At 41.8% G+C, this 18,380-nt stretch overlaps 1 protein-coding gene across 1 annotated transcript in view; it reads right to left on the reverse strand.

The window, feature by feature from the left end:
• Positions 1-157: 157 nt before the first annotated feature.
• The window catches only part of LOC149767963 (uncharacterized), a 46,541-nt gene continuing 28,318 nt past the window's right edge, over positions 158-18,380 (reverse strand). The window contains exon 3 of the mRNA XM_089929890.1: positions 158-356. Within this exon, the coding sequence (XP_089786016.1) occupies positions 158-356 (199 nt within the window). The remainder of the gene's footprint in view (positions 357-18,380) is intronic.

The following is an 18,380-nucleotide window of genomic DNA, read 5'->3' on the forward strand; positions in this document are numbered from 1 at the left end:
TCAAAGAAAAACCCGGCTTCTTCCGCTAGATCCCAGCATCCCAAGATCGTTCGTATCCAGCTGAATCTATCCTTCTAATATCCCACAGATCAGCCCTTCCTCCCAACTTCTGAATCCAACTACTCCACGTCCTTCCCAAGCTTCACGGACCAGCATTTCACATCTTCCCTTCATCTCGATCGCACCCAGCCAGCTTCCGATCTTTTCTCCTTTCGAAACAGAGTATCAGCTTATCCACTATATCCGGATTCATCCCAGCATCAGCTCCGCATTCATCCTTATCCTTCTCAGCCGAATCAAGCATCTCAGCCGGATTCCCACGCTTCCTCGTAGCCGTTCCAACTCCCCTGTTCCAGCTGCAACCTTATCCCAAAAAAAAAACAGAGCCACATGTGATCTCCTCTTCATCCCGTTCGGATTGGTTCCATCTCCACGGGATAAATTCAAATCCCATGTTCCGGATTACTCCCAACGTCCCAAGCTTCCCGAACTTCCTCTCGTTCCAGATCAACTTGTATCTGAGATTTCCTCTCACAAATCCAAACCGAACAACCACCCAGTCGTTTTTTCCTCCGCTCATCTCATTTCGTGTTCATCTTCCCATCGCCCAGCTCGCTCCCAACTGTTTCATCCATGACGTCGTTCCATCATCCAGCTTCCACACGCGACGGATTCTTCCCACGTTATCCATAGCACGTCCGGAGATCAAGCAAGAATCTTTCAGCCTTATCCCGCTGCCGTTGATCCATCTTTATCTCAACTTGAAACAGGGGAGAGAGGGGGAGAAACGCAGCCTATAAAAGGCCCAGGCGTGAACCGAGAAGGCTATTCCTCCTTCCCCACGGGGGGGGGGGGCTGCTCCCATCAACTTCTATTCGGAAGGAGGGAGCCGGCTGGTCCCAAGCTCTTCACAGGCCAAGTTCCCACAGAGATTCCAGGAGGGAGAAGAGTTTCTTGAGTACTTTGGGAATGACTTTCCAGAGGAAGAGATGACGAGGTGCTGAGAGGAAGCTGACGGGAGGAAAAAGGGAAAGCCAATCATTATGAAGTCCCGCTGCTGTGCCACTGCTGCTGTCACCCACAACTCCATGGAAGCTTGATCTCCTCTCTAGGGCCGGATGCAACCCTAACAAAGGGACACAGGTTTTATATTTTATTTTATATTCTTGGGGTTGTATGAACTTATTGTTTATAATGGATATCTTCTTTTGAATCATATTTAATTTTTGTGATTTTAAGTATGATGTTCGTACAACTATTCTTCATGATCACTAAGTAAATATAAGATAGTCCATGCTTAAGGAAGATGCAGTGTGCTACCACCTTAGATTAGGGTAGACATTTCATGCCAACTGAAGATGGATTATGCCCAAATTACTTTTGTGAATTTTTATTTAAATGCTTATTAGGCTTGTAGCTAATTTGCATGTTAATCCAAGAACGAAATAAAATATAATTAATCATTGTTCCGATGTTAGTGGTGAATTACATGCCCTAGGATCTCCTAAACTGATATCCCTTTAATTGCATTTTCTTTTATTAAATTGTTTAGTTTCACAAATTCATCCTTTTTCAAATATTTTTATTTTTAAAGAAAAAACAACTATACCCCAATCCCTGTGGATCGATACCCGTAATCACTATCCTACTAGATACGTGCTATTGCGTGGTCTTTAAAGTTGACTATCAGGTATGATAGGATCTTTACTTTACCTTACTGCTAGTAGACCAGACATATTATTCAGTGTTTGCATGTGTGCTAGATACCAAGCATGTCCTAAGGAATCACACTTGCAAGCTGTTAAAAGAATATTCAAATATCTAGTAGGGACATCTAATGCAGGCTTATGGTATTCTAAACAATCTGATTTGAATTTAATTGCTTATTCCGATGCTGATTTTGCCGGGTGCAAACTCGACAGAAAAAGCACAAGTGGCACTTGTCAATTCTTGGGTGCTTACTTGGTTTCTTGGTTTAGCAAGAAACAGAATTCAGTTGCCTTGTCCACAGCTGAGGCTGAGTACATTGCAGCCAGAAGCTGTTGTGCCCAAGTTCTTTGGATTAAGCAACAACTTGAAGATTTTGGTATCAAAATGGACAACATTCCAATTAGATGTGATAATACAAGTGCAATTAATTTAACAAAAAATCCTGTCCAACACTCTAAATCAAAACACATAGAGATTAGGTATCACTTTATAAGGAATCATGTGCTGAAAAATGATGTATTGATTGAGTATGTATGCACTGAAAATCAATTGGCCGATATCTTTACAAAGCCCCTTTGTAAAGATAGGTTCAACTTTTTAAGGAATGCCTTGTGCTTGTATGATCCTAGCAAATAGATTGAATTTGTAATGCAAACATGAATTGATTTCAACACTATAGCTTAAATGATTTAATTTGTCAAGCATATGCAATGCTTTGTAAGCTCTAGAGATACATGTGAATGCTACTCAAACTAATAATATACTTCAAGGTCACATATAGCAAACCTAGTGCCTAATAAGTGAAAACATGAATTTATCAAAGTTAGATGACGAATTGTTTGACTTTCCGGAGGATGGTTACCCTCCCTTGGACTCTTCATGGAGATATTTTCAGAGCCTATTCCATAGGCATTCGAAATTTGGTCAAACATTCCTCATTTCAATATTGAAAATTCAAAAATCATTGTCAAACTTTTATAGGATGTATCATTAAGGGGAAGGATCACAAGCAAGCTCACTCTATATTCGTCAAAAGAAATTAAGCTGATTATTATGGTTGAATAAAACAAATTGGGAAAAGATAGGAATCATTCTGAGATTTTTCAGTGCCGGAGACGTCTCTGGCAAATCACAGAGATGTCCCCCCGGCGAGACGTCTCGCATTAGTCGCGGAGACGTCTTGGGGACAGAACGAATATTTTTTTTTAATAGGTCGAAACAGCTCGAGCCGTCCCGAGCTGCTTTCCTTCGTCCCCAACGAAACCCTAAACCCTAGCATCCATCTTCTCTCCGCCACAAATCGAACCAAAATCACTCCCCATTTTCCTAGATTTCCAATCAATTGCACCTAAGAAAGCTAGGCGTACGGATGGGAGGCGTCCTAGGGTGGCAAACGACGAGGAACGGAGGAAAGAGTCCTCCGCGCCGTCTCCTCCGGTTGCTCCGCCAACCGTGACCCCTTCCTGTGCGAATCGCACAGTAACCACAGGTAGATACATCGATTTTCATTTCCTAGCTAGTGAGGGGTTCTCTATTGGAGAGAGACTCCGTGCCCAAGGTTGGGAACACCTATGTTCCCTAAATATGTCAACCTATCCCGGCCTAATGAGAGAAATCTTTAGCAATTTGGCCTTAGGGAGCTCGAGGTACACTGGATATGTCCGAGGCACATTGGTAGAAATCAATGAGGACATCTTATCTAGTTTGTTACAAATACCCAAGTACGGTGAGGCTCCGACCTCACATCCCCAAAGGGAAGTTGCCTTAAACCTAATCCTAGGTAGAGAAGATTGCGGTCCTCTTGACATAATCAAGTCCCAAGACCTCAATGCTGAAATGAGATTGCTTTTGAGCATAATTAACAGAGTCTTGTTCCCAAAAACCGGTCGCTTCGATTTCGTTTCGGAGCGAGACTTAGCCATTATGCACCACATCTTGCTAGGGATTCTCCTAAACCTCCCTAGGCTCATGTTGAACTACATCTCCATATGTCATAGGTATTCCAGATTTAGCATACCATATGGGATGGTCTTCACCCTATTTTTCAAACACTTTAAGGTTCCTATCCCTGAAAATGAGCCAGAGAAACCCTTGAGAAACACTGATTACTACAACGAGAGCACATTACATAGGATGGAGTTTCACAAGAAAGACGGGTCTTGGGTTAAGGTCTGCAAAAGAAAATCCCAAACTATAGAGCCTGAGATCCATCATCAGGAGCCTGTCCACCTCTCTCCTCCACATAGCCCTATGCCTTTTCCAGATCATATGGAGAGCTTTCCTGATGTACCTTCCAGCTCGGCGGGACCATCCACTTCCATGCCTCCTCCTCCAGCTTGTGGATCGATGTCCTTATCAGATGAGCAGATGCACACCCTAGCATCTATGATGTGCCAGCAGATGAGGGAAGAGATGAGATCAATAATTTCTGCTGAGTTAGCTCCCATCCGCACCTCACATGAAGCACTCCTAGAAGAATTGAAGGAAATCAAAATTCAGATGGAAGCTATAGGGTCAGAATTGGTTTGTGTGGCAACAAACCAAACTAGAAGATCATGTGAGATACAGGCTGAATTGAAGATCATATCGGATGGTCTTCAAGAGTTGACGAGCCCTGAAGGCAATGTGGGCAGTGTGGCTGCCCAACTTAGAGGAAGGATTGACAGGGCAACTCATGAGTTTGAAGCACTAGTGACAGCCCTCAATCAATCTCAGGGAGATCACTTTAGAAGCCTAATGGATGCAATAAATAGATTTATAGAGGCTGCTGCTGGGGCTATTGAGCGTGGTCGCCGGTGAGGGACATTTTGTGGACATCTAGGGTTCATCTTTTTGTAAAACCCTAGGCTTATTTGAAACTCCTTCTTTTGTATTAGCAATCAATCCTTGTAATGGCTTTTTATCCTTGTAATGGCTTCAAATAACTGTAATACTACATGAATGACATAACCCTTCTTTTTGAATCTTGGTGTATGTTTCTAATTCTGTGATGTGCCATGAAAATGTCATAACATACTTTGAATGTTCAAATTTGACAACGTGCAGCCATTTTACTATTTTGCCAACTTGACATTGCATATGAAACAGGGGGAGCACAACTTGTAATAACTGCATTTAAAAGGTCTGACATGAATTCCAAAACAAAGGGGGAGTAAAATGAATGCTGAATTCATTGATGGAAATAACTAAGAATATTAACAATTTACTTGAGTATTTCAGGTGTTTAACTAAGAATATTGTTAAGAATTGTCAAGGCATGTTCCCATATTTTTCGAGGATTTATTGAAGATTTTTTGAGATAAAGAAAACAGATCAGGGGCAGCCGAGACGTCTCCGGTTTGTTCCAGAGACGTCTCTGGCACGTAGAGGAGAAACTGGCATGTCTGGAGACGTCCCCGGCACCTGCCGAGGCGTCTCGCAGGGTCGGAGTCGACTCCCGGCTTTCCGGAGTCGACTCTCTCAGAGACGGCAGAAAGGCCGATTTCAAGGGATGCGCGCGAGTCGTCTCCAAAGGATGCGGAGTCGACTCTCTCAGGGATTCCAGAGGACTTGCTTTTTCATTGTGAAAACGTCGGAGTCGTCCCCGACGTCACGGAGTCGTCCCCATGCATAAAGCACAAATATCCCGAGACGTCCCCCGAAGCACGCGAGTCGACTCTCTCAGGGATTCCAGAGGACTTGTTTTTTCATTGAGAAAACGTCGGAGTCGTCCTCGACGTCGCGGAGTCGTCCCCATGCATAAAGCACAAACATCCCGAGACGTCCCCAGAAAGCACCGAGTCGACTCCAACATCGTCAAAAGAATTTCTATACAGCCGAGACGTCTCTCGTTCAAGCGGAGACGTCTCCGGAGCACTGGGACGCGACTCACACACTTTTGCAGATTTGTTTGAATTTCAAACGGTTATATTTTTGTGTCTAACGGATCTATTGCTTGTATGACTATAAAAAGGAGCTTTTAAGTGCCTTTAAAAGTACTTCTCACCAACCAAACAAAAGATCATTCAAGAGAAGAAAGAAAAAGAGGTTCAAGGGAGTTGGTGCTTTAAAGAGGAGAAATCAAGTGCATTCAAGTCTTCTTCATCTACTCACTCCCACTCGGCAATCAAAGCTCGCATTCAAGCCAACGTGATCCACATCGGAAGAACCACCATCATCCACGTTTCAACGGCAAAAAGGGTTCTTCCGGTTTTGTGTTTCTCATTGTTATATTTGCTTTCTTAAGAGCTTTTAAATCCTTGTAAAACTCTCAAATATTGTGCTTGTTCCAGTCAAGGGATTTGGAATAAGGATTAGGCATCCCAAGCCTAGGTTAAATTGGGGGATTGTAGGGTTCGTTGTTAGCCCGAGGTAAAACAATGAGTTGGGTAGTTCACTCGAAAAACTACCGGACTGTAATCGCTGATTATAGTGGAAAATTTCCAAAGGTGTTTGGGGAGTAGATGTAGGAGCAGTGGAAGCTCCGAACCACTATAAACCTTTGTGTGTGCGATTGACTGTGGTTACAACTTTAGTTTCACTTTTGCACATACACTTGTGTGTTTTTGTTTAATTAGACAAAGAGTTTTAAAACACCCAATTCACCCCCCTTCTTGGGTGACCATCTCTGGGCAACACTATCAAAAATCTTTCAATAATCCTTTTTCGGGTACTTACAACCCTGGATGGAAGAACCATCCAAATTTTAGATGGAGGAATGACCAACCTCAACAAGTATATAACCCAACTCCTCCACCTCCGCAACCTCATTATGCACACGCACCCCCTCAAAAATCCAGTCTCGAAGAAACTTTGCAATCTTTCATGCAAGGTCAAGCTAAAATCAATGATGAATTAAGAAATCAACTGACAACGCTGACCACTGCTTTAAGTGCTCAAGAGAAAGGTAAGCTACCAGCTCAACCACAACCTAATCCTCAAGTCTATGGCGGTAGTAATGCATCATCTTCAACTTTGCATAAAGAACAAGCGAAGAGTATAATAACTTTGCGAAGTGGAAAGGTTATTGACCGACCAGTCCCAGAACAAACACAAGTCATACCTGATTCTGACCCTCCCAAGACAAAAGAAAAGGGTACCGAAGAAACCGAAGCACCAACATCAACTGAAAAAATTAAATGTCCTTTTCCTGCACCATTTCCACAAAGATTAAAGCCCTTGCAAAAGCTTGAACCAAACTCTGAAATTCTTGAGCTTTTTAAGCAAGTAAAAATCAATGTACCTCTTCTTGATGCAATCAAACAAGTGCCTTCATATGCAAAATTTTTGAAGGATTTGTGCACTGTTAAGCGTCGTTTAAATGTCAAGAAAAAGGCATTTCTGGCTGAAAATGTGAGTGCAATTTTACAGCATAACATTCTTCCTAAATATAAGGATCCAGGTTGCCCAATTATCTCGTGCATCATTGGCAATTTTAGGATTGAGCGAGCATTGCTAGATTTAGGAGCAAGTGTGAACTTGTTGCCATATACGGTATATGAGCAACTCGGTTTGGGTGAGTTGAAGCCAACAACTGTGACCTTACAATTAGCTGACAGGTCAGTGAAGGTTTCTAGAGGAATTATCGAAGATGTGTTGGTCCAAGTAGACAAGTTCTATTTTTCTGTTGACTTTATCGTACTGGACACACATCTGGCTTCCAATTCACCATCTCAGATTCCGATCATCTTAGGACGTCCATTCCTTACAACTTCTAATGCATTGATCAATTGTAGGAATGGTGTCATGAAGCTTTCTTTCAACAATATGACCTTGGAACTGAACGTCTTTAGTATAGGCAAACAACCCAGTGATCATGAAGAAAGTAAGGAAGTTGAATGGGTTGAAACCATTGCGGAAGAATATTTGTTAAAAGAAACATTTACTGAATCGGCCGACAATGGTTTGATATATTGGTGTTCTGAAGGTACTGCTGATGAGGTGGTCCCACTTGTTTTAGATAATTCAGATGTTATGATGGTCAATGGGTGGAGACCGAGAATAGAGGAATTTGAAGAGTTGCCACCTCAAGAAGCAAAGATAGTACCATCCCATGAACAAGCACCTAAGCTCGAGTTGAAACCTTTACCGAAGGAACTCAAGTATGCCTTTCTTGGACCCGAGGATACTTTTCCTATAATCATCTCATCTGATCTTGATCATGCCCAAGAAAGAAAATTACTTGGTGTTCTAAAGAATCATAAAGGAGCTTTAGGGTGGTCTATTGCCGACTTGAAGGGGATTAGCCCTTTAATTTGCACGCACCGGATATATTTGGAGGACAATGCCAAACCACAAGGCAAATGCAACGCAGGTTGAATCCTATGATGAGAGATGTGGTTAAAGCAGAAGTCCTCAAATTGCTTGACATGGGTATTATTTACCCAATTTTCGATAGCAAGTGGGTGAGTCCTACTCAAGTCGTGCCCAAGAAAGCAAGTCTGACGGTAGTCAAAACTGATCAGGGTGAACTAGTTCCAAGTCGTGTTCCGACGAGTTGGCGCATGTGTGTTGACTACCAAAAATTGAATTTGGTCACTAGGAAAGATCACTTTCCCCTACCCTTCCTAGACCAAATTTTGGAAAGAGTTGCAGGACACAAATTTTATTGTTTTCTCGATGGCTATTCCGGGTACTACCAAATCGAGATTTCACCAGAAGATCAAGAGAAGACTACCTTCACTTGTCCTTTTGGCACATTCGCATTCCGTCGGATGCCATTCGGGTTGTGTAATGCACCTGCAACATTCCAAAGGTGTATGCTCAGCATTTTTGAAGAAATGAACGAAAAATTTTTACAAGTGTTTATGGATGATTTCTCTATTTTTGGCGATTCTTTTGATGATTGTCTATTACATTTACAAGCAGTCTTAGCTCGATGCATGGAAAAGAATCTAATACTGAATTGGGAGAAATGCCACTTCATGGTGCGAAAGGGAATTGTCCTAGGACATATTGTTTCATCGAAGGGCATGGAAGTTGATAGAGCTAAGATTGATTTAATCGCCAAGCTACCTGCACCCAAGACAGTTAGAGATGTTAGATAATTTTTGGGTCACGCAGGATTTTATAGGAGGTTCATCAAGGACTTTAGTGTCATAGCTCGACCATTATGTAACCTCCTATCCCTTGATACACCGTTCAATTGGACTGAAACATGTGAAGAGGCATTCGAAAAGTTGAAGGCTATGCTTAGCACTGCACCCATCGTGCGACCACCTGATTGGTCATTATCTTTTGAGATCATGTGCGATGCTAGTGACTATGCGATAGGAGCTGTCCTAGGACAACGCAAGGATAATAAGCCATATGTCATCTGCTATGCAAGCAAAATCTTAAATGATGCTCAAATGAATTACACCACCACCGAGAAAGAATTGCTTGCAGTAGTATTTGCATTAGACAAATTTCGCTCTTATATCCTTGGTGCTCCTATTGTTATCTTTACGGACCATGCAGCGCTAAAATATTTACTGGATAAGAAAGAGGCCAAACCACGCTTAATACGATGGATACTTCTACTCCAAGAATTTGACATCACTATCAAAGATAAAAAGGGAGTAGAGAATGTGGTTGCTGACTATTTATCACGGCTAGTTGTTCATGATTTGGTGCCACAGTTGCCCATCAAGGAATCGTTCCCTGAAGAGCAATTGTTTGCACTTTCTACTATGCCATGGTATGCTGATATTGTAAACTTTCTTGTCACGAACCGGATGCCGGAGCATTGGGGATCGAATGATAAGAATAATTTCTTGCGTGAAGTAAGGAGTTATTATTATGATGCCCCCTATTTGTTCAAGTATTGCAATGATCAAATCTTTAGAAGATGCATACCGGATCATGAGATGCAAAGTATACTTTCTTTTTGTCATGCCAGTGCTTGCGGAGGACACTTTGCATCTAAGAAAACGGCAGCTAAGGTGTTACAATGTGGTTTTTATTGGCCTACACTATTTAAAGATGCCCACGAGTTCTGTAGGACATGTGACCCATGTCAACGTGTTGGAAGTCTAACTCGTAGGCAAATGATGCCTCTTCAGCCCATTACTGTTATTGAAATTTTTGATATGTGGGGCATCGATTTTATGGGCCCATTCCCACCGTCTTTTGGATATGAGTATATTTTAGTTGGTGTTGAGTATGTGTCAAAATGGGTAGAAGCTGTTGCCTGTAGAACTAATGATCACAAACCTGTTTTGAAATTTCTGAAAGAAAATATTTTTTCACGATTTGGGATGCCCAAGATTATAATTAGTGATGGGGGAAAACATTTCTGTAATAAGCCTTTTGAGATCCTATTACGAAAGTACGGTATCACCCATAGAATTGCAACTCCTTATCACCCGCAAACTAGTAGCCAAGTAGAGTTAGCCAATCGGGAGATTAAACGAATTTTAGAGAAAACGGTGAATCCATCACGCAAAGACTGGTCTTCAAAACTTTCTGACGCATTGTGGGCTTACCGTACTGCTTATAAAACTATCTTGGTATGTCCCCGTATCGGCTAGTCTATGGAAAAGCATGTCATCTACCTGTTGAAATAGAGCATAAATCGTATTGGGCCATTAGAAAATTAAACTTTGAACTGTCAGATGCTGGTTTAGCTAGAAAAAACAACTAAGTGAGTTGAATAAAATTCGACGGGATGCGTATGACAATGCTAGACTTTGTAAAGAACGAATGAAAATTAGGCATGATAAATCAATTCTAAGAAAATGGACAAAGATTAAAATCTTTTCTTGAGAATTTTGCAGATGAAGAGGACTTCTTTCCCTTGGAGGAGCCTTCTTATGACTGAGCTTGACGACAAAGGTATGTGTATATTAGTTAGAATTATTTTTTTATTTTATTTCTAGTTTTCTTCTTATTTTGTAGGTCTTCTTTTCTGGATCTCAACAGCTCAAGGTATTACTCTTCTCTCCAATATTATTTTCTCTATTGTCTTTCATATATCGTTTCTTGTATCTTTTACATTGAGGACAATGCAATGTTTAAGTTGGGGGGAGGGAAATATTTTGCAAAAAAAAAAACAAAAAAAAAATTTTTTTAAAAAAAAACTTGTTTTTGCATTTGATTTATTCTATTACTTTCTTTTCTGAGCAAATACACATGTATTTTCATATTGAGTTTGTGCAACTATTAAGTCAAGGAACACATGCATACTATGACTGATCAGAGATCTATTATTAGATCCCCACACGTGTACTTAATGACAATAGGAAAGCCTCAGGAGTTCACATTTGTTAACTGCATTTTTGTTAGCCTTATCCGTAAAAGAAGTACGAGTATCCTTGTTCGTACCATAAGGTTCATGATTTGGTCTTCACATAAAGATAGAGGTTGAATATCCCAGCTAGATTACTTAGGTGCCTTATGATCCGACCTTGGTTGACCTATAGTCACGATGCAGTCACGTATATACTAAAAATATCTGTATGGTTTAGTTTACCTTCTCTTTTCTTGCAATATTATTATTAAAAAATAAATAAATAAATAAATAAAAATTCCTTATGATGACAAGTCTGGCCTCGTGGCGTAGTCTGGTTCGAGTAATTAAGTTCGAGGGGTGTTTCACCTAATGTCTTGAGCCAACTGGATCGGGGGTCATTGACTGAAAGCTCGCTACATGGACCTTACTAGAGCCTAATGGGGTTGGATAGCTATAGTTGTCATGTGTATTGACAAAAAAAAAAAAAGAAATAAAAATAAGCATGAATGAGTTGGTTAGGCTGAACCTAGTGACATGTGGTAATGGCTGGTTTGACTCCATTGTATTGGACCTCCGTGTACCTGGGTTGTTAGTTGGGATTGATAGCTCTTTCTTTACATGCGAACCATTCTTGACAAATTTAGGCAACATGTGATATTCTGAAAATTCGATGGATCAGGTTCTAACAAATTGTAGAAAACACTTGTGAACTTGAGTAGTGCACCTAAAACTCAGGCGGTGCCCTATTATGGTGGAGGTATTAGTACTCTGAGAAAGTCATGCGATTTGATGCACACTACACTTTTATATTTCCTTGCTTTGACAGTTGCCATGCTTGAAAATATATATCAATTAATTACATGTGTATTAGCTTAAGATTTATTTCATATCTTTATTAGAATCTCAGGTCATATAATTCATGATGTTTGTGGGTAATATCCCTGAAAACCCTCACGAGATAACACTCGTCCACTAGGGTAACCTAGGGGTTTAACGGCTTGTTGCACGTGCTAAGTGCAATCGTGATTCCTACGAAAGTGAGTACTTATCTTAATTTTATGCAATTAGTTCTAATAAAACATCAAAGGACCAACCAACACTTTTTGTACTCTCATGTTGTCGTTTACTCTGAATTGCTAGAGACTAGCAATAAGCTAGTTGGGGGGTGTGATAAGAGCACAAAAGTGCGATCTACACATCACTTAAATTAGTATTATTGCTAACAAATAATGATAAAAGTGCTGCATTAATATTATATTTTTGTGGGGTGCAGGTGATTATAAATCAAAGCTAAGATGCGTATTGGGTCCAAACATCACCGCAGGTGACCAGCCAACTGCAGGTTTCAACCCCAGTTGCACACTAGAAGGAGTCTAAGTTCAGCCATCCAGTTCACTGCAACAAATTCCCAGCAGCTCGTGCATCTCAGCCCGATGGAGCCCACGTGCAGCCCATCCTCTTCTCCCGTGAGTGATCCAAAGCATCCATGGCCATGCTATCAGCTCCTTCAGTCGTCCGTATGTGAATCTCCCATCATCAGCTCGCTTCCGAGTCCCAGATCTCAGCTTCCTTCCGCTTCTCCCGCAAGCCAGAGCATACATCCCAGCCGTCACCACCGCATCATCTGCCGCGTCCACGAAGCATCCGAATCCAGTGATCCACCTTCCAAATCTCATCTTCCCCGCATCCACAGCTTTCGCCGTTCCTGGAGTTCTCCCACGCATCTCAGCATCTGCGATCCTCCGCGTCCGAACCAGCTTCCGTGTCTGCCTCTCCCGAGTTCCAGCCACATCAGCTCCCAGCCGTCCGCTTCATCCGCGCGATTCCACCGCGTCCCAGCTTCCTTCAAGCATCCCCAGATCTTCTCCGCGTCCATGAGCCAACGTTCGCAACCTCCCGCGAAGCATCCCGGCCATCCGCGAAGCATTCTTCCATGATCCCGTCCGTCGAATCATCCCGAATCTCCCGCACCCAATGCCTGCGATCGTTCCGTGCGTATCATCCAAATCCCAGGTTCCGTGATCCAACTCCCATGATTCCGCGTCCGGATATCTCGCAACTGGATTAGGGATCCATCGGGGGGGATATAGAAGGTTTCTCCCTCGGCTGAAGGGGGGATAGTTCATTCGAAAAAATAGAGGAGCCCCTGTTATTCAAAAAAAAAGAAAAGGGAAACAGGGGATGCCCTATTTCCGAAAAGAAAAAGAAAAAAAAAGAGAGAAAAGTGGCTAATGTCTTTTATGGAGGGCTAATTTCTTAGGGAGGGTGATGGAGGAACCTTTGATGTATTGCTCTTTGAAGTAAACTCTAAACTTTTGCTTTGAATGACTTATAGTTACTGATATATTCTTGATCCATGCATTGTTGTTTCGTAGATAGCTCTTTAATGGATTATGATTATTGATATATGGATTGCTTTAGCATTTGATTTGTCGTAGACGTAGAAAGCACGATGAATGCTTAGAAATTGAGTTCATATGTTCATGAAACATATACCATGATTAGATCTATCCTACCATTAATCTTTAATCAAGAACCTTAGAGTTTATTTCTTGGATGCAATATTATCAAGGAGAATTCCAGATCCCTACCATTTATCTATTTCATTGAACTTTGTTTAGTTGCATATCATTCTTTGTTTTTAATTTCTGAAAATCAACTGAATATTATATCTAAAAATTACGCTAATAATCCATAGAACGTTTCCTGAGGATTCGACCTCGCACTCCCGAGATTTTACTACTTGTACGATTCTCCTATACTTGGGAGATTAGTTTCGCGAAAACATTTTTGCGAACGCGTCAATGTGGACGGAACAGAAACCGGTGCTTTCTCACCTTAGGGTTTGGGGGTGTCCAGCTTATGTCAAACGTTTGAAAGTAGACAAACTTGAAGCCAAGTCTGACAAATATTTCTTTGTCGGTTACCTTAAAGAAACTAAAGGATATTATTTTTACCTTACTGAAGAACAAAAGTTGTTCGTAAGCAATAGAGCTATTTTCTTGGAGAAGAAATTTCTTGGAAAAGGAAGTAGAAGCTCTAATGTAGAACTTAGGAAAGTTCAACATGTAGAAGACCAAACACCATCCACTGAACCTATTGAGTCAGATTTGATTAGATCAGATCCCGAACCCATCTTAGATGCACCATTGAGATGATCAGGTAGAGTACCACGTCAGTCGGACAGATATTATGGTTTCTTGATCCGGGACGGGGATCCTGTCGAACTTGATGAAAACGATGAGGATCTGATTACCTATATGGATGCAATGCAGAGGTATGACTCTGATAAATGGCTTGGAGCTATGCAATCCGAAATGGAATCCATGAAGGTCAATGATGCATGGACATTAGTTGACACACCAGAAGGGATTAAATGTTGGGAATCCGCCCATGCCGCTGATATTTCAAAAATAAAATCAGATGGCAGCGGAAGAGGCATGTGCGGGATTGACGTTCATCTCATGAACGTTGTTTCATGAACCGTTCGTAGATAGGTAAGGATTAAAAACTTTTAATAACTTTAAGAAGATCAGATCTTCACCTTGTGCGGGTAGATGATCACCGCAAATCTGAGTTCGTGGTTTTAGGAAGAGGGTTCGCTTGAAGCCGTTCAAGTGCCCGGCCTCTACGGGTGTCCACACGAAGCAGAGATCCGATCAAAGCTCTCTAGTCTTCCCGGGGTGCTAGCTCCCTTGCAAAGACTTCTTTTGATGGCTGATTTCCTCTCTATCAATCAACCCTTGATTGTGCTTGAGAGGAGGAAGAAGAAGAAGCAACCAATGAAGAAGAACACAGCCCCTGCAGCCCTCTTTCTTTTCCCTGCGTTGGAATGAAGAAGGGAGGAAGAGGATGCCGCCAACACCTTGGACTTGTTCTTCCTTGCTTGCGGCTGAACCAAGAGGAGAGGAGAGGGAGGCGTACGGCAGCAAGGAGAGGGAGAGCACTCACTAGGGCGCCGGCCTCATGCCTCCTTATAAAGCCATCTAGGGCTCCTACAAATTTGGAGCCCTAGACAAGTTTCCAAAGAGGGGGCACCGGCCCCCTCTCTTCATGCCGCACCATGAGATCAAAAGAGGAGGAGCGTGAGCCCCTCCCTCTTATGTTGCCCTAATCCTCATTAAGTAAGGTTTTGGTTGCCCTAATGTGGTCAAGCCCTAATCCAATTAGGCTTAGCCCAAGGGTGAACCAATTTGGATCCAATCTAGGTAAGTCCTAATCTAATTAGAACTTAAATCAATTTTGACTCAATTGAACTCTTCAATCCTAATCCAATTAGGAGTCTTATTGATTCATTAGATTCATAATTAATTGTGACTTAAGAAACCCTAATCCAAATTAGGACATATTTAATTTTAGTCCTAATCCAATTAGGACTCTTATTTGAATTCGAAGTCCTAATCCAATTAGGTCTTCTAGGAATCCTATTCCAAGTAAGAATCCAATTTTAATTCAAAACTCCTAATCTAATTAGGATTGTAGGAATCCTATTTCAAGTAGGAATCCCAGTCCTACTCCAACTAGGATTCTCAGTCCTAATCCAATTAGGACTCTAGGAATCCTACTCGAAGTAGGACTCTTGTTTCAAGTCCAATTAATTAATTCCCTTTGTTCCTTCTTCAACCGAATATCAATCGAATTGATTACTTGTGATTCCTAATCACGATCCAACCATCGGATCGGTCAATACTTCTAGTGTGTGTGACCCCATAGGTTCTACTCTGACTGGTAGTGAGATATATTATGATCTCTATCATAATATCATTGAAAACTCCTTTCAATGGATTGGAACGATTCCAACTCTACTCATTAGGGTTTATCGATCATCGAGATAATCCCTGTGAGTCCCACCATCCACCAGCGACACCTAGCAGCATGTAGTGGCTACCCAGTAGAATAGAATGATGAACCTCTAGGTGCAGTTATCATGTGATACAGTCCTACTATCGTGGATCCCTACAGGACGGAGGTCATGGACAACTCGTCAAACCCCATCGTCTGTCATATGTGAAGATTTATTCGACTTAAGTTCGAGAGTGGAAAACTCTTTTTCCACTGTGCATACTGCCCCGGCCGAGGTCTTACGAACTCAGTCTTATAAATCACATAGGATCTCTCCTTATCTATCAAGATCGATAAATTCCTTATAGGTGCATACCCTACTCCTACAGTGAACTTACTGCAACCAATCTACACTGCATGGACCCATATGGCTAGAGACCATGTATGTGTGCAGTCAAACTACAATAACCTCACTGTGAGTAGCCGAAGCACCGCAGGTCAAAGGACCAGTCACACTATTGCAACATCAAGCAAGTCACTGACGAGTGGATAGACATCCAAGTGACTTCTTGTATTGGTCACGCTCAGTACCCTTGTTCTTAACAAGCACCTGCACTATTACTTCAGTGTCGCTACACTGTGGACTCGAGTCTCGTCCATCCATAAGGAAAGTAATCTGTGCATTGATCTCATCGGATCGATCACCGTCCTCGTGATGATCCATCGATCAGGAGCGTTTAGAAATTAATCACTAATGATACATGGCTCAAACTCTCAACTCTTGAGAATATGCATCATCATCTTATTAATTCCTTGGACGATTCATAGACACAATAATAATATGAATGAAAAAGATGCCTTTCATTTATTCAATAATAATAAAGTCAAGTACAAATTATGTCCTAGAATTAATAATGTGTCAGCCAAAATTGGCTTCTAGGGCATACATCTAACAATCTCCCACTTGCACTAAAGCCAATCAGTCATATATCTTAGTCCCATCTTCTCAAGGTGGACTTCAGTCTTTTGCTGACTTAGCTGTTTAGTGAACGGGTCTGCCACGTTGTCCGCGGAGTCTACTCTGATGATCCTCCAAAAACCAAGAATAAATCTTTTGTTCTTCTCAAGTACTTAAGAATATTCTTCACAGCTGTCCAGTGTTCTTTACCTGGATTCGACTGATATCTGCTTGTGACACTCACAATAAGGGCTATATCAGGTCGTGTACATAGCATGGCATACATGAGGCTCCCTATTGCTGATGCATAGGGGATCTTGCTCATGCGTTGAATCTCTTCAGATGTGTTGGGGCACATCTTCTTGGAGAGATGAATTCCATGCCTTAGGGGTAAGAGACCCCTTTTAGAGTTTTCCATGCTGAACCTTTTCAGCACTTTCTCTATGTACATCTTCTGTGATAGGCCAAGTATCCTTTTAGATCTATCTCTATAGACCTTTATTCCCAAAATATAGGATGCTTCCCCAAGGTCTTTCATGGAGAACTCTTTTGACAACCAGACCTTGACCGAGGTTAGCATGGGAATATCATTCCCTATCAGGAGGATGTCGTCCACGTACAGTACGAGAAATACGACAGCACTCCCACTAACCTTTCTGTAAACACACGGTTTTTCTTCGTTTTTGATGAAATCAAACGTTTTGATTACGTCATCGAAACGAGTGTTCCAACTCCAAGATGCTTGCTTTAGTCCATAGATGGACCTTTGCAGCTTGCAGACCTTGTGATCTCCATCACTGGAAGTGAAACCCAAAGTGTTGCCCAGAGATGGTCACCCAAGAGGAGGGTGAATTGGGTGTTTTAAAACTTTTTGTCTAATTAAACAAAAACACACAAGTGTATGTGCAAAAGTGAAACAAAAGTTGTAACCACAGTCAATTGCAAACACAAAGATTTATAGTGGTTCGGAGCTTCCACTGCTCCTACATCCACTCCCCAAACACCTTTGGGAATTTTTCACTATAATCAGCGATTACAGTCCAGTAGTTTTTCGAGTGAACTACCCAACTCGTTGTTTTACCCCGGGCTTACAACGAACCCTATAATCCCCCAATTTAACCTAGGATTGGGACGCCTAACCCTTGTTCCAAGTCCTTTGACTGGAACAAGCACAATATTTGAGAGTTTTACAAGGATTTAAAAGCTCTTAAGAAAGCAAATATAACAATGAGAAACAACAAAATCGGAAGAACCCTTTTTGCCGTTGAAACGTGGATGATGGTGGTTCTTCCGATGTGGATCACGTTGGCTTGAATGCGAGCTTTGATTGCCGAGTGGGAGTGAGTAGATGAAGAAGACTTGAATGCACTTGATTTCTCCTCTTTAAAGCACCAACTCCCTTGAACCTCTTTTTCTTTCTTCTCTCTTGAATGATCTTGTGTTTGGTTGGTGAGAAGTAGTTTTAAAGGCACTTAAAACCTCCTTTTTATAGTCATACAAGCAATAGATCCATTAGACACAAAAATATAACCGTTTGAAATTCAAACAAACCTGCAAAAGTGTGTCAGTCGCGTCCCAGGCGCTCCGGAGACGTCTCCGCTTGAACGAGAGACGTCTCGGCTGTATAGAAATTCTTTTGACGATGTTGGAGTCGACTCGATGCTTTCTGGGGACGTCTCGGGATGTTTGTGCTTTATGCGTGGGGACGACTCCGCGACGTCGGGGACGATTCCGACGTTT

This window comes from Phoenix dactylifera, chromosome 3 (genome assembly GCF_051530095.1).
Source record: "Phoenix dactylifera cultivar Ajwa chromosome 3, Ajwa_hap1_PhDact_Kaust_v1.1, whole genome shotgun sequence".
Classification (NCBI taxonomy): domain Eukaryota; kingdom Viridiplantae; phylum Streptophyta; class Magnoliopsida; order Arecales; family Arecaceae; genus Phoenix; species Phoenix dactylifera.